The 15,016-nt window shown below is 42.7% G+C and overlaps 3 protein-coding genes across 6 annotated transcripts in view; 2 read left to right on the forward strand and 1 right to left on the reverse strand.

The window, feature by feature from the left end:
* Positions 1-439: 439 nt before the first annotated feature.
* LOC115554155 (transmembrane protein 238) lies at positions 440-1,395 on the reverse strand. The gene is made up of 2 exons (XM_030370789.1): positions 1,102-1,395; positions 440-906 (listed from the first exon to the last, which is right to left on the reverse strand). Exon 2 carries the CDS (start codon positions 902-904, stop codon positions 587-589), a length of 318 nt encoding a protein of 105 aa, XP_030226649.1. The 5' UTR covers positions 905-906; positions 1,102-1,395; the 3' UTR covers positions 440-586.
* Positions 1,396-1,517: 122 nt separating this feature from the next.
* Positions 1,518-5,563, forward strand: ccdc106a (coiled-coil domain containing 106a). 3 transcript variants are annotated; one of them, XM_030370778.1, is made up of 8 exons: positions 1,519-1,646; positions 2,122-2,198; positions 2,284-2,382; positions 2,466-2,687; positions 3,126-3,182; positions 3,273-3,515; positions 3,606-3,809; positions 3,923-5,563. In XM_030370778.1, exons 2-8 carry the CDS (start codon positions 2,129-2,131, stop codon positions 4,237-4,239), a joined length of 1,212 nt encoding a protein of 403 aa, XP_030226638.1. In that variant the 5' UTR covers positions 1,519-1,646; positions 2,122-2,128; the 3' UTR covers positions 4,240-5,563. The 3 variants fall into 3 exon arrangements, with proteins under 3 accessions (XP_030226640.1, XP_030226638.1, XP_030226639.1); XM_030370779.1 differs by having other exon boundaries at positions 1,520-1,646; positions 3,642-3,809; positions 3,923-4,239; XM_030370780.1 differs by lacking the exon at positions 3,126-3,182 and having other exon boundaries at positions 1,518-1,646.
* Positions 5,564-6,338: 775 nt separating this feature from the next.
* The window catches only part of u2af2a (U2 small nuclear RNA auxiliary factor 2a), a 9,870-nt gene continuing 1,192 nt past the window's right edge, over positions 6,339-15,016 (forward strand). The window contains exons 1-13 of one of the 2 annotated variants that reach the window (XM_030370776.1): positions 6,339-6,494; positions 6,947-6,997; positions 7,910-8,057; positions 11,988-12,023; positions 12,406-12,518; positions 12,936-13,087; positions 13,216-13,332; positions 13,435-13,573; positions 13,676-13,755; positions 13,991-14,113; positions 14,250-14,336; positions 14,472-14,723; positions 14,834-15,016. The exon at positions 14,834-15,016 is cut by the window's right edge and continues 1,192 nt beyond it. In XM_030370776.1, coding sequence (XP_030226636.1) covers positions 6,949-6,997; positions 7,910-8,057; positions 11,988-12,023; positions 12,406-12,518; positions 12,936-13,087; positions 13,216-13,332; positions 13,435-13,573; positions 13,676-13,755; positions 13,991-14,113; positions 14,250-14,336; positions 14,472-14,723; positions 14,834-14,968 — 1,431 coding nt within the window. In that variant the 5' untranslated portion in view covers positions 6,339-6,494; positions 6,947-6,948 and the 3' untranslated portion in view covers positions 14,969-15,016. Of the gene's footprint in view, positions 6,495-6,946; positions 6,998-7,909; positions 8,058-11,987; positions 12,024-12,405; positions 12,519-12,935; positions 13,088-13,215; positions 13,333-13,434; positions 13,574-13,675; positions 13,756-13,990; positions 14,114-14,249; positions 14,337-14,471; positions 14,724-14,833 lie in introns of those variants that run through there. The other variant, XM_030370777.1, reaches the window with a different exon arrangement.

A 15,016-nucleotide genomic window follows, 5' to 3' on the forward strand; every position in this document is an offset into this window, starting at 1 on the left:
CTGTATGCAAAAACGTGATATATGTGTGTGCGTCTCGATATATATTGATCTTACCTATGAATTATCAATGTAACAGATTTGTGAAGAAATGTATTTATTTTCTTAATTGTTTGTAAGGTCATCTGTTAAATATATAGGTATGGTGTTATGGTTGCTTTGGTTTAAAGTATTCTAACATATTGGACGTGTCTTATGCAGTATTGGCTATTTACTGTCTCGATTTGTTCACACTTTTGTTTCAACAATCATCTGACTATTATACTTTTGTAAATGTAATATTTTTTTGTTAAAATATATTTTTAATGATAATTGAGTTGGGTTATTTTTACTGTTAGCACATGTTGCATTTGAATAGTGAGATCCAAAACGTTTTCACTCGACCCTAGCTTATGATACATACATACGTAGGCCTACATAACAAAAAAAATATTACACACAATTTAATTTAAACACTTTAATTTTAACATTACCAATATTTCTAGAACGTTTGCCATCTCCATGCTCGGTATATATATATAAAAAAAAAATGAGGACCTGAAGGATGCATGGCCTTGAAGCATTTCATATCGGCCCCTGGCTTCAGGCTTCACGGGCTGCTCTGAGACCTGGGCATCCGAATCCTTCGGCTCAGATTTCGTGCGAGGCGGTCGAAGGCGGTGCCCCCTAACTTCTTTGTGGTGGTCAGTCCTTGGATGTTTCCGCTGTACCAGATAACCCAGCCCCCCATGGAGAACAGCACCAGAAGGGCCCCCGAGTACACCAGCAGGTCCCCGAAGTCCTGACCCTCGAACTCCAGCGAGGCAAAGACGCCCAGCAGCATGGAAATCACGCCCAGGAGGTCCATCGCCACGGCGAACACCAGAGCGAACTTACAATGGGTCAGCCCATCACTCTTCACTGCCATGGCTGCGCAGAGAGAACACGGAAGGGGTAGAGGGGGAGCGTGGATGTCATTGGAACAAAATCCACTTACACACCTGTATACTTGATTATTTTGAGAGATGCATTTATGTTGGATCCTACATGTTATCACACAAATAGGCCTAGGGAATACTTCAGAAGTTATGTCCAATAACAAATAATTTCTGAATATGTGCTTACCATTTGTCTCCGCGTTGAAATTGTATTTAATATATAAAGCCAATAGTATTGTGTCTTCCAAGCTTTCCGGACATAGCCTACTCTGCTAAGGTAGAAAACTGCAATGTCAAACGACACTGCGCCTGTATTACCTGTTTGGCAATCCCCCCCTGAACAGGTTTGAAAACAAGGACGCACCTCAACAGGATGCGAGTGCTGTCTTGTGTCATTGAATCACAATGCACACACACAGTTTCATGACAACAATCAGTACTGACTTTTGGAATTTACTTATTACTTAACTGTACCTTTGTTAATACACATATAACGTTTTCATAGTAAAGGTTCACACACAGCCTATTAATTGTTTTAAACTCCAGTAAACCCTTTGTCGCACACAGGTTTTCATTGGGTCCCAGTATTATTACTATCGGAAGTGACGTCGTGGGCGATAATTGTTATTGTTAGCTTGTTAGCTATCGGCTACTTGATTCATGAATAGAGATATGACGGAGTTATAACATCTTATTACATGTGAACGGTGAAGTTATTACAACTGTAAAAAGGTATGTGCAGATATTTATTCAAAGGCTGTATTGCACGGAATTCTCCTTCTTAAGTGGCGGAAATACAAGTCTATAATTTGAAGCAAGAAGGGGAATGTTTTTTATTTGTAGCTAAATACGTGCTAAATGTATTGCTAATGTTAGCTGAAATCGAGCAGCCAGCGTCGGAAATTATGAACCCACTTGTGCAGTCCCATATATACAAACAATAAACGTGGTTCTGTTGGAGTTGTGCATGATATTCCTTTTTAATCCTTTGTCATTTGATATAATTAAGCAATCAAAATGGAGTGCATTCGAGATGTTTTGGGAATGTCTCAACAAGGCGATCACGAGTTTCTCTAATTACTTGGAGGCACATGTCCCTTTTCCTACGTTGTGAAGGTGCAAGACCAGCTGCTTGTCATAGTTATACTGATAGTCACATATGCGGTTGAATATCGATGAAAAGGAAGCATGTTTGCTTATTTAAAAGGGACGTGATGGAGGAGGGAAACAGAAACGAAGGTGCCTCCACAGCCAAGAACCACACAGCGTCAATTCAACTACAGAGTACGTTTTATAACTGAAACAAGTTTGTGTTTCTCCTTTCAAATAAGTCATAACAATTATCTTTTTGACACAATCTTCTCCTCAGCTCCAAAAAATGAGGACACCTATGAAATAGCTATCCCGTATGAAGAGAGCAGCTTTGAACAACAAGGGTTTTTCAACCAGACTGATCAGAATTTTGAGGGTGAATATCACAAAAAAACCTGTGTTCAGACATTGTTTTTGTTATATTCTCTTTCAACTATACATTTTTACTTTCCTTTATAGAATCTGCCCCCACTACTGGTTCTTCCGCCCCTAGTAACTCATATATACTGATCACCAACCTGCGGACCCAGCTGCAAATCTCTCTGGAGAAGAACTCCTGGTTGCAGAAGCGGATCGAGGACCTGGAGGAGGAGAGGGACTTCCTCCGCTGCCAGTTGGACCGCTTCATCTTCTCCACAAAGAGTCAGGGTCAGGGTGATGGACAGAGCCACTATAGTAATGGTAAGAAAACATTTCAGCTTCATTATCACAAAGGCTGCCAGAGGGTGTTGGTAACAGGTTTAAAAATGTTGGCCAATAGGGCCATCAGGTACATCAGGATTAATACTTTTTTGTTGGGCTAGCTCCACCATTTCCAGAGGACTCAGTAGAGTTGTAGTACTGTAAAATCCTAATTTTCATGTTAATATACTGTTACTATGACCGGTGTCCTCATGCATGCGAGGACCGATCCCATAAGGAAAAATAATCGTAGGTTAATAATAACTAGACGAAGACCAAAAAACATTACAGCCAACACAATATCCAACATTCCAATTCTCCTATGCTTCAAAAATGGAGGCGGTCGTTGCAATGTGACATCATTATCATAAGCCGTAAATATCAGAATATCAGAATAGATCAACTACATTCATACTGGTGTTCTGTTTTTATCATAAGGATATGAATCAAGACGATTCAATTGGAGGGGCAGAAGAGAGGAAGATCGTCCCGTTGGTAGACATGAATGATTACAAAACTTTGGATTATTTTAACATATATTAGATCGTATTAAACTAATTTGTTATGACTACTTCCTGCTTACAGAGCCGCAGAAGTCAGATTTCCCCACACGGCAATTTAATCAACGAAGGCCTGCTCCTTCAGCGATGCTGGCATCCAAGAATACAAACCCAATGGCTAATCAGCTTGGCTCCCTGAACGCATTGTTCAACTCTGCATCCGCCCAGGCACATCTACCTGGCCATAGCAGCACCAGTTCAACTGCCATTGGCAGTAACCCCAGGCCGACCATCAATGAACTTGGCAGCCATGTCAACGTGGGGCAAGGTGAGATTGTTTGGCTGTCAGGCAGAATCTTATTTCAAAATGTGACTATAAATGATGGATTTGGTTCTTTGTGGTGGTTTATCTTTCTAGTCATGCTGACAGATTGTCCTTGGACTCTCTTATCAGAGCCTCTTTCACTGCTGGGGGAATCGGAAGAGTACCTGGAGCAGGAGAGCTATCTTGATGAAGAGCAAATGATAACAGGAGAGCATGGGTTGCCAGAGAATATGAACGCTAATAGACTCGCGATAAAGAGGAGGAAGATTTTTCAAGCACCAAGGGAGCGACAAAGAGGTGACAGATAATTGAAAATAAATATTTAAATGTTCTTCATTACATAGTTTATGTATCATCTTGCTTGATGCAAATTCCTTCTCATTAATCTTCTTGTTCTTGCTGTTCTTCAGTGAAAGATGCCGCTGGTGTTCTCTTCCGCTACAAAAAGATCCTACTGACCTACCAGCGTCTGAAGAACATGTCTAAAGCCTTCCAGATTCATGGTGTGGATCGGAACACAATAGCCTCCACCACACCCATTGCAGAACTGTTACTAGTAGCCCCAGAAAAGGTGGCAGAGGTGGGCCAGTTTGATCCTTCCAAGGAGAAGTTGCTTGACTACGCCCGGCGCTGCTACATTACCATGGATGAGGAGACACTCAGCAGGGTGCAGGCCCTGAAAAAGAATAACTTGCTTCTGCCCATATCCTACAGGTTTAGACACTGAGGAGAGGAACAGAGGAACACACTCCACAGGACGTTGGGGTGGTTAGGAAGGGCAGGTGAGCTGCTGCAGCAGGCCAGCTCCCCTGATAGGAATATGGATGTCCAGAGGCCTTTTGGAATTATTTTGCCTTGAGATTGTCTAGGACGTAGCCATGGAGCTGTTTCAGACCCTTCCTTTTAAGACACCTATTTGTATGCCTCACTGGTTTTTATTTTAACAATTGATGAATAATCCTCAACAATCCTCATCAAGTAATAAATAATCACCATAATGCAAGAGCAATTCAAAAATGAATGCCTTTACCTTTTGAAGAAAGAAGTTGTTTTAATTGTAACCTTTATGTTTTTTCTCCACATTTAAATCATGTAGATGAGATAAGAGGCACAGCAGAACTTTTGTCTGTGTGGGTTTTAAGAAAGCATAGACGTAATTTGATCCTTTTAAGGTTCAATGGTGAATGTGATTAAGGAGAATTTGGGAGGATGCCCCAGTAGGTTTAATTAATCATGAATGGAATATTAGACTCACCTGCTTGAACTTGGTGTCAAGGAAACTATAACTTTTTCAGGAAATATGGTGACATTTGAAAAATGTCCATTTCTCTTTCATGTTGTCTGTAAAAGTTCCATCCACAGAAAATGTGTTGTTTCATTTTTTTTCTTTTTTAGAAGCATTGACAGTTGCAGTAGCAGTATCTGATGTATTGTACACACGTGTGTACATAGCCAAAGTTCCAACACCAGTCCCTTGAGGCACGTTGAGAGCAGCAGGTGTAAATGCAAAGGGCACCTGCTGCTAACCACTTGCATTTACAGTTGAATGGCTAGGGTCTGATTCAGCAGATATTTATTGTTCCCTTTTCTTTAAAGGAAAAAGAACTGGGAGATATTTGTTGACATCGTTTTCCTTATGCATTGAGGCTATTGAGGAGATGGTAGTTTACTTGTCTTATATAGACATTTTTGATAACTCATCTCTTTAGGGTGGGTAATTTAAATTCCAGGTAGCCTAAATTATGGATAATTACAATATATACATGTATATGTTTTAAATGAATAATTCAATAATTGACAATTGTTTTAACATTACATTTTATTTTTTGCAAAGAGCTTCATTCCTTTTAAGCGTCTATGTCATTACATATTTAATCCTTCGAGACCCACCTAGTTTGGAGTCGTCATTTTGAATTACAGTGTTGGTTGTGAAACATCAGAAATAAGACAAATGACTTTAGTGGCTGCATTTTATGAATGCTTTGATGTCATATATGTTATTTGTGGAGAGAGGATAAATCTATTAAAGAGGCTGCTGCTGTTCCGATCGATCTGTCTGTGCAAGACTGGACATTTCCTTTCTATTCTCGTTTTTCATAATGCAAAGCTGACTGTTTTGACTTCAAGCCAGAAAAGCAGAGTTACTGCACAATGCTGATTTAAGTCGTCCAACGATTTTTATTCTTCTTTTATCTAGCATCAGATTTAAGTAAAGTAAAAATATTTTATTCAGTCTATGTGTACAATATGATTTACACTATGGTTGAAAAACACAACTTATAGCATCACAAACATGAATCCGCTTTCACACCCGTAAAATACATCATTCTTGTATAACCAAAGAAAGAAAATAATCCTGGGCATCATCTCAATTTAAAATATACAGACACTGATTAAAATGCGTCATCTTAAAGACGAGTAGATAGATAAATAAATAAATAAATAGATGGGTAGAGTATATCATTTATCCGAAAAGGGAAATAAAGCGAAACAGTAAGAGTTGCAGCAGAAAGGTACATGAATGATATAAAATACACACAATAAGTTTAGACAAAAGGTCGAACATAGGATTACTAAATACATATAAATGCAAATACTACAGATACAAACATAATACAAATCTATTTTTAACTTCTAGGCTAGCCATAGCTTAAAATGTGCATTGTGCACTTCAATTCAGCATCTCTAATTGAGTCGCCCATTTCAATAGATAAACCAACTCAGCTCTCTATACAAGGTCTAAGATATGGAATGGGGCGAAATTTAGTCTTTTTTAGCAATACATTTTTTTAGTGCTAGAGGTTGTTTTTCTTTTCAAAATACCGGAAACCCGGGGGTAATCAACTTCCGTTCTCAAGCTGTACCTGGAAGACGGCAAAAGCGGGCACACTGAGTGTGCAGCTATCGTTTTTACCCGAGCTAACCAATTGGATATTGTATAAATTGGAAGTATAAAGGCAAACCCGTGCATTTGCTCCATCAGTGAGTCTCTTATGGTGGCATTAGGCTTTGCGAAAAGCCCCCTTGTTGATTCGTCTTTCTGTAGCATGCTAACAGGCTCCGCACGGCGGTCTCGTGAAGGCCTGTTCTCCTGGACTTTGCTATCTGATAGCTTAGCATACCTTAGCAAGCTAACCCATGCTAATCTATGAGTTAGCTTAGCATACGCTAGCAAGCTAACCCATGCGAACACGTTTTCATGTTCTATGTTGTCGAATACATCGTAAACAAAGACTAGATCACTTTTACCTTGCGTAAATTGTGTTTGATTTTTCCATGTTTTGCCTTATGTGTGAGGAAATTGTAGTACTAAAAACAATTGACTGAGCTAACGTTACGACAGCAAAACACCAAAGTGTTGCTTATTAAGTCGCTAGCTTGCAAGCTAGCTTTGTTTTAATTTATTGTAACCCGGTCTCTTTTGCAAACCCCAGAGATGTCGGACTTCGACGAATTTGAGAGGCAACTTTCCGAAAACAAACAAGGTAATGCACCATTGATCCCTTGAACTGCCAATATACTGTATCAGTACCGCCTCTGTTAGCAAGCTTGCTTGGCTCTATGGAGTAGGGTCTTGTCTACTTGCTGGAGGTGTTTCATCTCTGCCTTCATTCATTACATTGACCATATCTAATGTATCCAAGCCGCCAGCGAGGATAATGTTAAGAGCCCGTTAATAGGGCTCTTAACATTAATAAGAGCCCTATTAATGTTAATGTCACTATTATCTGCCGCTTTCTAATGGCAACGTAGTCACCAATGGTCAACCTCTATGGACAGCTAGGGTCAATCTCGGTTTCACAAAAAATAACGTCTGTATGTATGAGAAACTTAATGTAAAGAATCATGCGAATCATTGAAATGTTCATTGTTCTGAATGCGGACATACTATATCTTTTGGTGTCCTATATGTCGCCCAAGTCATACGGTTGCTTAACATTTTATCTTGGTATCAGCTCCGCTGGCGAAAAAACACAAATGTTGCAGCCTTTAGAGTAGACATCAATCTTATGTTTAGAGGAGTCAAATGGTTTAAAACCTATTGCATGCATTTTTTGTTCCTACCCAATTATCTTTGCCGTAGTATTATGAAGTTATCCGCACACTTGGATAGGATTACGTGTGTTGCATTGCATTGTGTTTTGCATTGCATTGAAATAATTTCAGACATTTCATAATTAAAGCTGGCATTTCTTCAACCATATCATTGCAATTAACGTGAACAATAATACCTCAATGTACAGTCTCAACCTGAAGTATTTCTACAGTTAAAAGGTTTGTTTTTAAACGTGCGTCTCCCGCTTCTTACCAATGTTATAAAAGTATTTAACCCTGGGCATGAGAATGAAATGTCTGACCACATTCAGCCTTTTTAACAACCCTGTTTTGGCTAACTGGCTTAACAGCGGAGCGCGACAAGGAGAACCGCCATCACCGCCGCTCCCCGTCCCGCAGTCGCAGCCGAGAGAGGAAGAGGAGGAGCAGAGACCGGGACAGACGCAGCAGGGACCGCCGGGACAGTAAAGAGCGCAGACCCAGGCGCAGGTTGGTGTGCCGTACAAACTGGGCCGTACATCTCCCCCATATAACAGGACCCTCAACCTGGATTGGAGATGTATATTTAGATGCTGTATTAATCATGACACCTTTTGAAATGTTAAGAGAATATATACAACTTGGAAAACATCTGCCCTGTTTGGACAATTTTACCTTTTGGGCTAGTCTTTTTCCTTACTATGCAGCATTTATAGCTGTATTTCAAAAGCATCACTAAATCATAGGGCTGTAACGATACGCGTATCAAACCGAAAATCGCGATACTCAAAGCCACGAACCTGTCTCGCGGTGTGAGAAGGCAGAAGCGATATGCCCTTTCTAACTCTTCGGTCAAATTGTCAGATTGAAATTTGCTAATAATTTGTCTGCTGACAGCGCCCCCTCCTATCGATGCCGTAAATATGTGACGAGATGCCCTCTCTGTGACCACAGCTCTCTCCGTGGCTACGGAGGATTGCATTTCTCCACAGCCGTCGAAGTCCTCATATGCAATATGAACAACATTTATCCAGAGTGGGCCAAGCGCGAAAAAAATTGCCTGTGTGATCCTGTCTCTATTGTTTTGTGTGATTTGACTGGCAGTTTGTCTGCTTATAGGTCGGAATGAAGCGGCCACCGATTATTGACAGGATGGGTACTTTATTCTACCGGACTCGTTCGCTTCTTCACTAGACACACGCGCTACCGCTCGCTCTCCTCGCTCGTCCACTCACTCGCTGACGTCACTCACACACGCATACGCACACTGCCATTCTCGCGCACACACATATGCTACTCGTAACACTATGCCTCGTTATTGCGACGTTCATGTTTTTCCTCATCTATTGAAAGTTAGGCTATTAAACATGTTGCATTCTATACGGCCTGATTATGTCATTATTTAAGCTACATAGCCTAATAAGAAGCGCTAATAAGGATATTTGAATAAACCAACCAAACAGTTAAAGGGGCCCTATTATGCCTACCAGCAAAAAGCATCCTGCAACTGCAATCTTTGGTCATTTCTTTATTAATTTAGCTATACTTTAATAGTATTCTTTCGGTTCAAATCTGTTCAGTGTTCCAAATTATTTGTTATTAAATGTTACATTAAGATAATTGGTATTTAAGTGTTGTTTAAATAAAATGCTTTTTAAATTTAAAAGAATCGTGGGATGTATCGAACCGTGGGTCAAAAATCGTGATACAAACCGAATCGTGAATTTGTGTATCGTTACAGCCCTACTAAATCAGATATGTATCATTAATTTTCGCATTTTTATTTTGTAACCATTTAAGTAGTCTTGACTGATTTTGACCAGTAATTATTTTATTAGAACAGGACAACCTTTTTTATTTAGTCAGTTGTGGCCCACTTTACCAGTCTAACTTACTGATGTGCAGACAGTTTAAGTAACGTAGCACTTAACTGTTGAGTTATGAGTTCTTGTTCCTTTGTCCGACTACCATGATTTTGACATGAAACATGGATTCGAAAGTGGAGATCTCTTGATTATTTTTCGTTTTTTGCAATTTGTATATTTTGTTGTCTTTTCTGTGTCTTTATGGACAAGAAGTAGGTTGAAGAGAGACATTTACTTGTAGCATTCAACAGGTCCAGAGGAACCTTGGTCATAACGGGTCTAAATTAACCTGGGTGTATTGTCGGCTGAGCCACTGAGCTGCCCAGAGATGGTGATATTGTATTTTTCTTTAAATTGTCGTTTTAATTAGAAGCATATTAGAAAATGGTGAAACAACATACGACTATGCATTATTTGTTTAACCAGAATGACATGCAATCTGACCAATAAGTTATGTAGGAGGAAGGGGACTGTTGTTGGTGGTTGATAAAGAATGAAGAAGCACAGATTGGTCTTTTGTGCAGTCAGCTGTGCAAGATTTCCCTGCATCTAAAACATTGTTCTTGCAGGATTTTATAGAGGTGCCAAACCCTGTCATTGCAAGGCATACACAACCTAGCTGATGGCCCTTTGTTTCCTGGCATGTGCCACTTGTTAAGCAGCATGCCATATCAACTGTTATATACCGTAACCCTCTTGAGGTGTTTCATTGGAGCACAGCCAAACATCTTCCAAATGTCATAATATATCCATATTTGTCTTTATTTCTTTTGAACGTGTTTAATTGGGATATGTGGGATTTTTTTACTGGGATCACTCCAGCACCCAATGCTTTGTTCTGCAAGTGAAGTCTTCCATCAGAGTGGATTTCATGCATGCAATCAGCATCCATAATATTATTAGTAGAAAGAAAATACCTAAACCTCTAATCTTAAAACAGTCAAAATCACTTTTTAAAGGTCCAATGGCATGCCACTTTATTGATGCTTTATTAAAGATATTAGTGGGCCCCTAACACAGTATTTGAAGACGTTCCCGAAATTCAGCCGTGGTGCAGAATTACAGCCATTACGTGCCAGTCGCACATTGAACCTTCCCCAAACGTGGCGTTTCGGTGTCTGTAGCTTTAATGCAAATGAGGAGGAGAGAGGCGGGTCAAGGAGGAGGTAGGGGATGTGGCCCTGAGCAGCTTGCGGCCCCGGTACCATGCACTCTGTTTACAGTGGATGTATCGCAATGACGAGGCGCACACAGCCTTTTGCCATGTTCTGTAAATATTCTTGAACACTCCGGGTGCTCCAGCGTCCTGGAGCTCTATATCCAAATTAAATCATATTATACATATATAACTATATCATATAATATATATTATCACGGCCAAAAGCTGTGTGCGCCTCCAGACGGTATTAAGAATCTCAAACGACTGCGTCGGGTTCTCTGACATGAACCCGACTGCGTCCCCCGACTGAACCCGACTGCGTCACATGAACCCGACTGCGTCGGGTTCATGTGCCAAAGTTCCTATCCCCCAATTCCTTCTCAACCATGGCTGAGATAACCTCCACTACGAGTCTCGTTGTGGAAATACCGGAGACGAGAGTCTACATAACACCAGCAGCTGAACGGTTATCCAAATAACAAAGAAGTGTACAACACTTGCGTTACAGTCCTCAAGCTCTATAATGTCATATAATCATGGCCAAAAGCTGTGTGCGCCTCCAGACGATATTATGTATCACAAACGACTGCGTCGGGTTCTTAGACTTCCACATTAATCTGAAGTTGACTGAACCGACGGCTTCCCGCTGCGGGCTGCCCACTGCCGGGCGGTGGTGCTTCGCAGTGGTTGTGCTTCGCGGCATCAGGCAGTGGGGCTCAACGATGGCTGAGATAACCCCAAATGCAGTCTGGTTGTGGAAATACCAGTGACGTCAAAGAACCGACGTGTTATGCGCCATAACACCAACAGCAAAACGGTTATCCAGATAACAACGTTACAGTGTGTGTAAGCACGCACGCCGCTCGCACGGTCGTAGCTCATTGGTGGGCCAAATTCTCTGGGCTGGCAAGGCAGGTGGCATCTCCCCTTATGACGACATACGGCGAAAATTCCAAACGGTGCGTCTAAGCTTCGTTTTTTCAAAGGCGGAGCAGAATGCCTAGAACTCGTTTTAGAACCAACAAGGCCTTTAAGGCCTTTATTCACATGTTCTTTTTTCAGATAAGGTGTGATTTGGTTCCCATTGAGTTAATTTGTGTATTTCCCACCGCTCAAATCCAAGTGTGATATTCTAATTAATTGCTCTATGTTCTTTGGAAAATGGTGAGATTGAACAACGTAAAATCTAGTTAAGTTAGAATGGTCGTGAGCACGACAGCCAAAAAGTACAAAAATAGCCAAATGGGGTCTCGCATGCTCTCGGTTAAACCGCAATCGTGCGCTACAAGGAATTGAGCAGGAACCGGAAAGATCCATACCGCTGGATGAGGCCACAGCCATTTGTTGTGCAATTGTTAGCCAGCAGAAATATGTTTGATATGAGAGAAATGTGAAACCTTTCCACTGTCATTTCAGCTCACCAGTCAACCAACCCCAAGAGATTGCTGTAAGGTAATACAGCAAAATAACACTGAGCCGTTTTCTGCATTGTTAAAACACAACTCTATTCTCTGTGGAGAACTGCCTAGTAAATCTTACCCTTTAAAACCGGGACCCTTATTTTGAAAAGCGGCTTCCGGCAAGACCACTTTAATGCTTCCAGAAAATGAAGCATGTCTGCAGATGGAACGCAAGGCTGGGTATTTAGCTATTTACAGTTAAACTAACGAGGTATGGCTTTATTCTAGATACGATTTAACAAACTAAGTCTCACGGAACCAGACCTGAAGAACCTGGCCATCTCTCATCCCAACGCTGTGCATCACATACATTATATTCATGTACACAGGGAGTCATGCTCATACTCTTCATTGTGCTTTCGTCCTCTACCCAGCCGCTCCCCACACCGGGAGAAGGAGAAGAAGAAGAACAAGGTGAAGAAGTACTGGGATGTCCCGCCTCCCGGTTTTGAACACATCACCCCCATGCAGTATAAAGCCATGCAAGGTATCGCCTCCCACACCACTTTTTCCACTGCCTCCCGACATCCTGATGGGGTTCACGGTCAATATTTCCAAGAATTGGGGTTGAATTCTTCTCCCAGATGTGGATTGCGGTCTTTAGGTGTCATATTTAATCAGAGAAGAGCCATCCAACCATGATATCTGTCTACTTGAGAAAGAAGTGTTCCTAGGTAATTGCTGGTGATGATCTGGTTCATAATGTTAGGTTAAATGTAAGAATGACAAGGCTCACGGGCTATTTATCTTTTGTATCCTTGCTTATTTAACGCCTCCAATTCAGTATCTCTACATGTGCTATGTAGCTAAAATTAAATGGGGTAAATTGAGTGTTGGAGTAAGGCTAGGCAGTACTGTGGTCAGATATGTCAATTCTTATGTGTCTGTGCCCCTTGTCCTCCAGCTGCTGGCCAGATCCCAGCCACAGCTCTCCTCCCGACCATGACCCCAGACGGCCTAGCGGTCACCCCCACCCCCGTGCCCGTGGTGGGCAGCCAGATGACACGGCAGGCCCGCAGGCTCTACGTGGGCAACATCCCCTTTGGAATCACAGAGGTAAAGGAGATTGCACATAACTTTAAACCACCACTCATTCAACAGCAAAGCTTTGGGTTTTTAAAAGCAAAAGCCATGTCGTATTTACGACGATACCATTTCTTAATTTTCCCCCCTTCTCTGCGCAGGAGTCTATGATGGACTTCTTCAACGCTCAGATGCGTTTGGGGGGGCTGACTCAGGCCCCCGGAAATCCTGTCCTTGCAGTCCAGATCAACCAGGACAAGAACTTCGCCTTCCTTGAGGTTTGACCACTGCCCATGGCCACGCCCCTCTTAATTTCTGTGTCCTCTCATCTCGTAGGACAAATGTGAAACCGGTCCTGTTGTGTCTTGGTGTGTGCGTAGTTCCGCTCGGTGGATGAGACAACCCAAGCCATGGCTTTCGACGGCATCATCTTCCAGGGCCAGAGTCTCAAGATCAGACGTCCCCACGACTACCAGCCCCTACCCGGCATGAGCGAGAACCCCAGCGTCTACGTGCCAGGTGCCTAATGCCGCACCGAGTTGCTCCAGCACGCATGGCGTCATTTGTAGCGTTAGTCTGTTTGTGGTAGTCTGTACTCATGTGTCTTTTATTGACCCACAGGCGTTGTGTCAACGGTGGTGCCTGACTCGGCACACAAGCTCTTCATCGGGGGCCTGCCCAACTACCTGAACGATGACCAGGTCAGTTTCCCTGGGTTATAAACGTAGGGTCGTTTTAATCGCTGGTGATTACACAAGAGGTAGAAGTCCCAATGTAACCCATCTTTGATTTTAGGAGTATCCTTTACATGTTCGGTTTAGTCATTTGCAGTTGCACTACAGATGGTTAATTCATGGCAACCATACTGAGGTGTGGTTGTCTTGGTACATCATACATCTCCATTGAGCTCCCTCTCCTATGTGTTCACATTTTCAGGTGAAGGAGTTGCTGACATCATTCGGTCCTCTGAAGGCCTTCAACCTTGTGAAGGACAGCGCCACCGGCCTCTCTAAAGGATACGCCTTCTGTGAATACGTTGACGTCAACCTCAACGACCAGGTAACCGTTGCAGCATCCCTGCTCACTGGGGTTTAACATGAGCTTAACACTCTTCTGTTACAAGCGAAAGATAATCCAGCAATATCTTTCTTCCAGTCAAAGGTTATTTTTTTCTAAATGCGTGTTGTGATTCCAGGCGATTGCAGGGCTGAACGGAATGCAGCTTGGAGACAAGAAGCTGCTGGTCCAGAGAGCCAGTGTTGGATCCAAGGATGCCACCCTGGTAAGAAGGATGCCTAGAGGCAACAAGAGAATATGTCTAATACAGTAGTAGAGCTTCCGTAGTTGAATACTATTGATCTGATGGTTAGAACGAACCATTGTCTTGACTCGTTGCGTGTGTGTGTGTCTTCCCCAGACGAGTATAAACCAGACCCCGGTAACGCTGCAGGTGCCGGGCCTGATGAACAGCTCGGTGACCCAGATGGGCGGCCTGCCCACCGAGGTGCTCTGTCTGATGAACATGGTGGCGCCGGAGGAGCTGCTGGATGACGAGGAGTACGAGGAGATCGTGGAGGACGTCAGGGAGGAGTGCAGCAAGTACGGCCAAGTCAAGAGCATCGAGATCCCTCGCCCGGTCGACGGCCTGGAGGTCCCCGGGACTGGCAAGGTACAGCGCTGTGTGTCACGGGAGGACCACCCGACGACCACCAGTGTTTTGCTTTTGTTTTCTTTGTCCCCTGTTCCTAATGTGTGTGTTTTTGGTTTGCTCCCCACCAGATCTTCGTGGAGTTCATGTCCGTGTTCGACTCCCAGAAGGCCATGCAGGGCCTGACCGGTCGGAAGTTTGCCAACAGGGTTGTGGTGACCAAATACTGCGACCCAGACGCCTACCACCGCCGAGACTTCTGGTAGAAATAGTCGGGAAAGAGAGGATGGGGGGGGGGGGGGGGGGGGGGGGGA

This window comes from Gadus morhua, chromosome 11, assembly GCF_902167405.1.
Source record: "Gadus morhua chromosome 11, gadMor3.0, whole genome shotgun sequence".
Lineage (NCBI taxonomy): Eukaryota > Metazoa > Chordata > Actinopteri > Gadiformes > Gadidae > Gadus > Gadus morhua.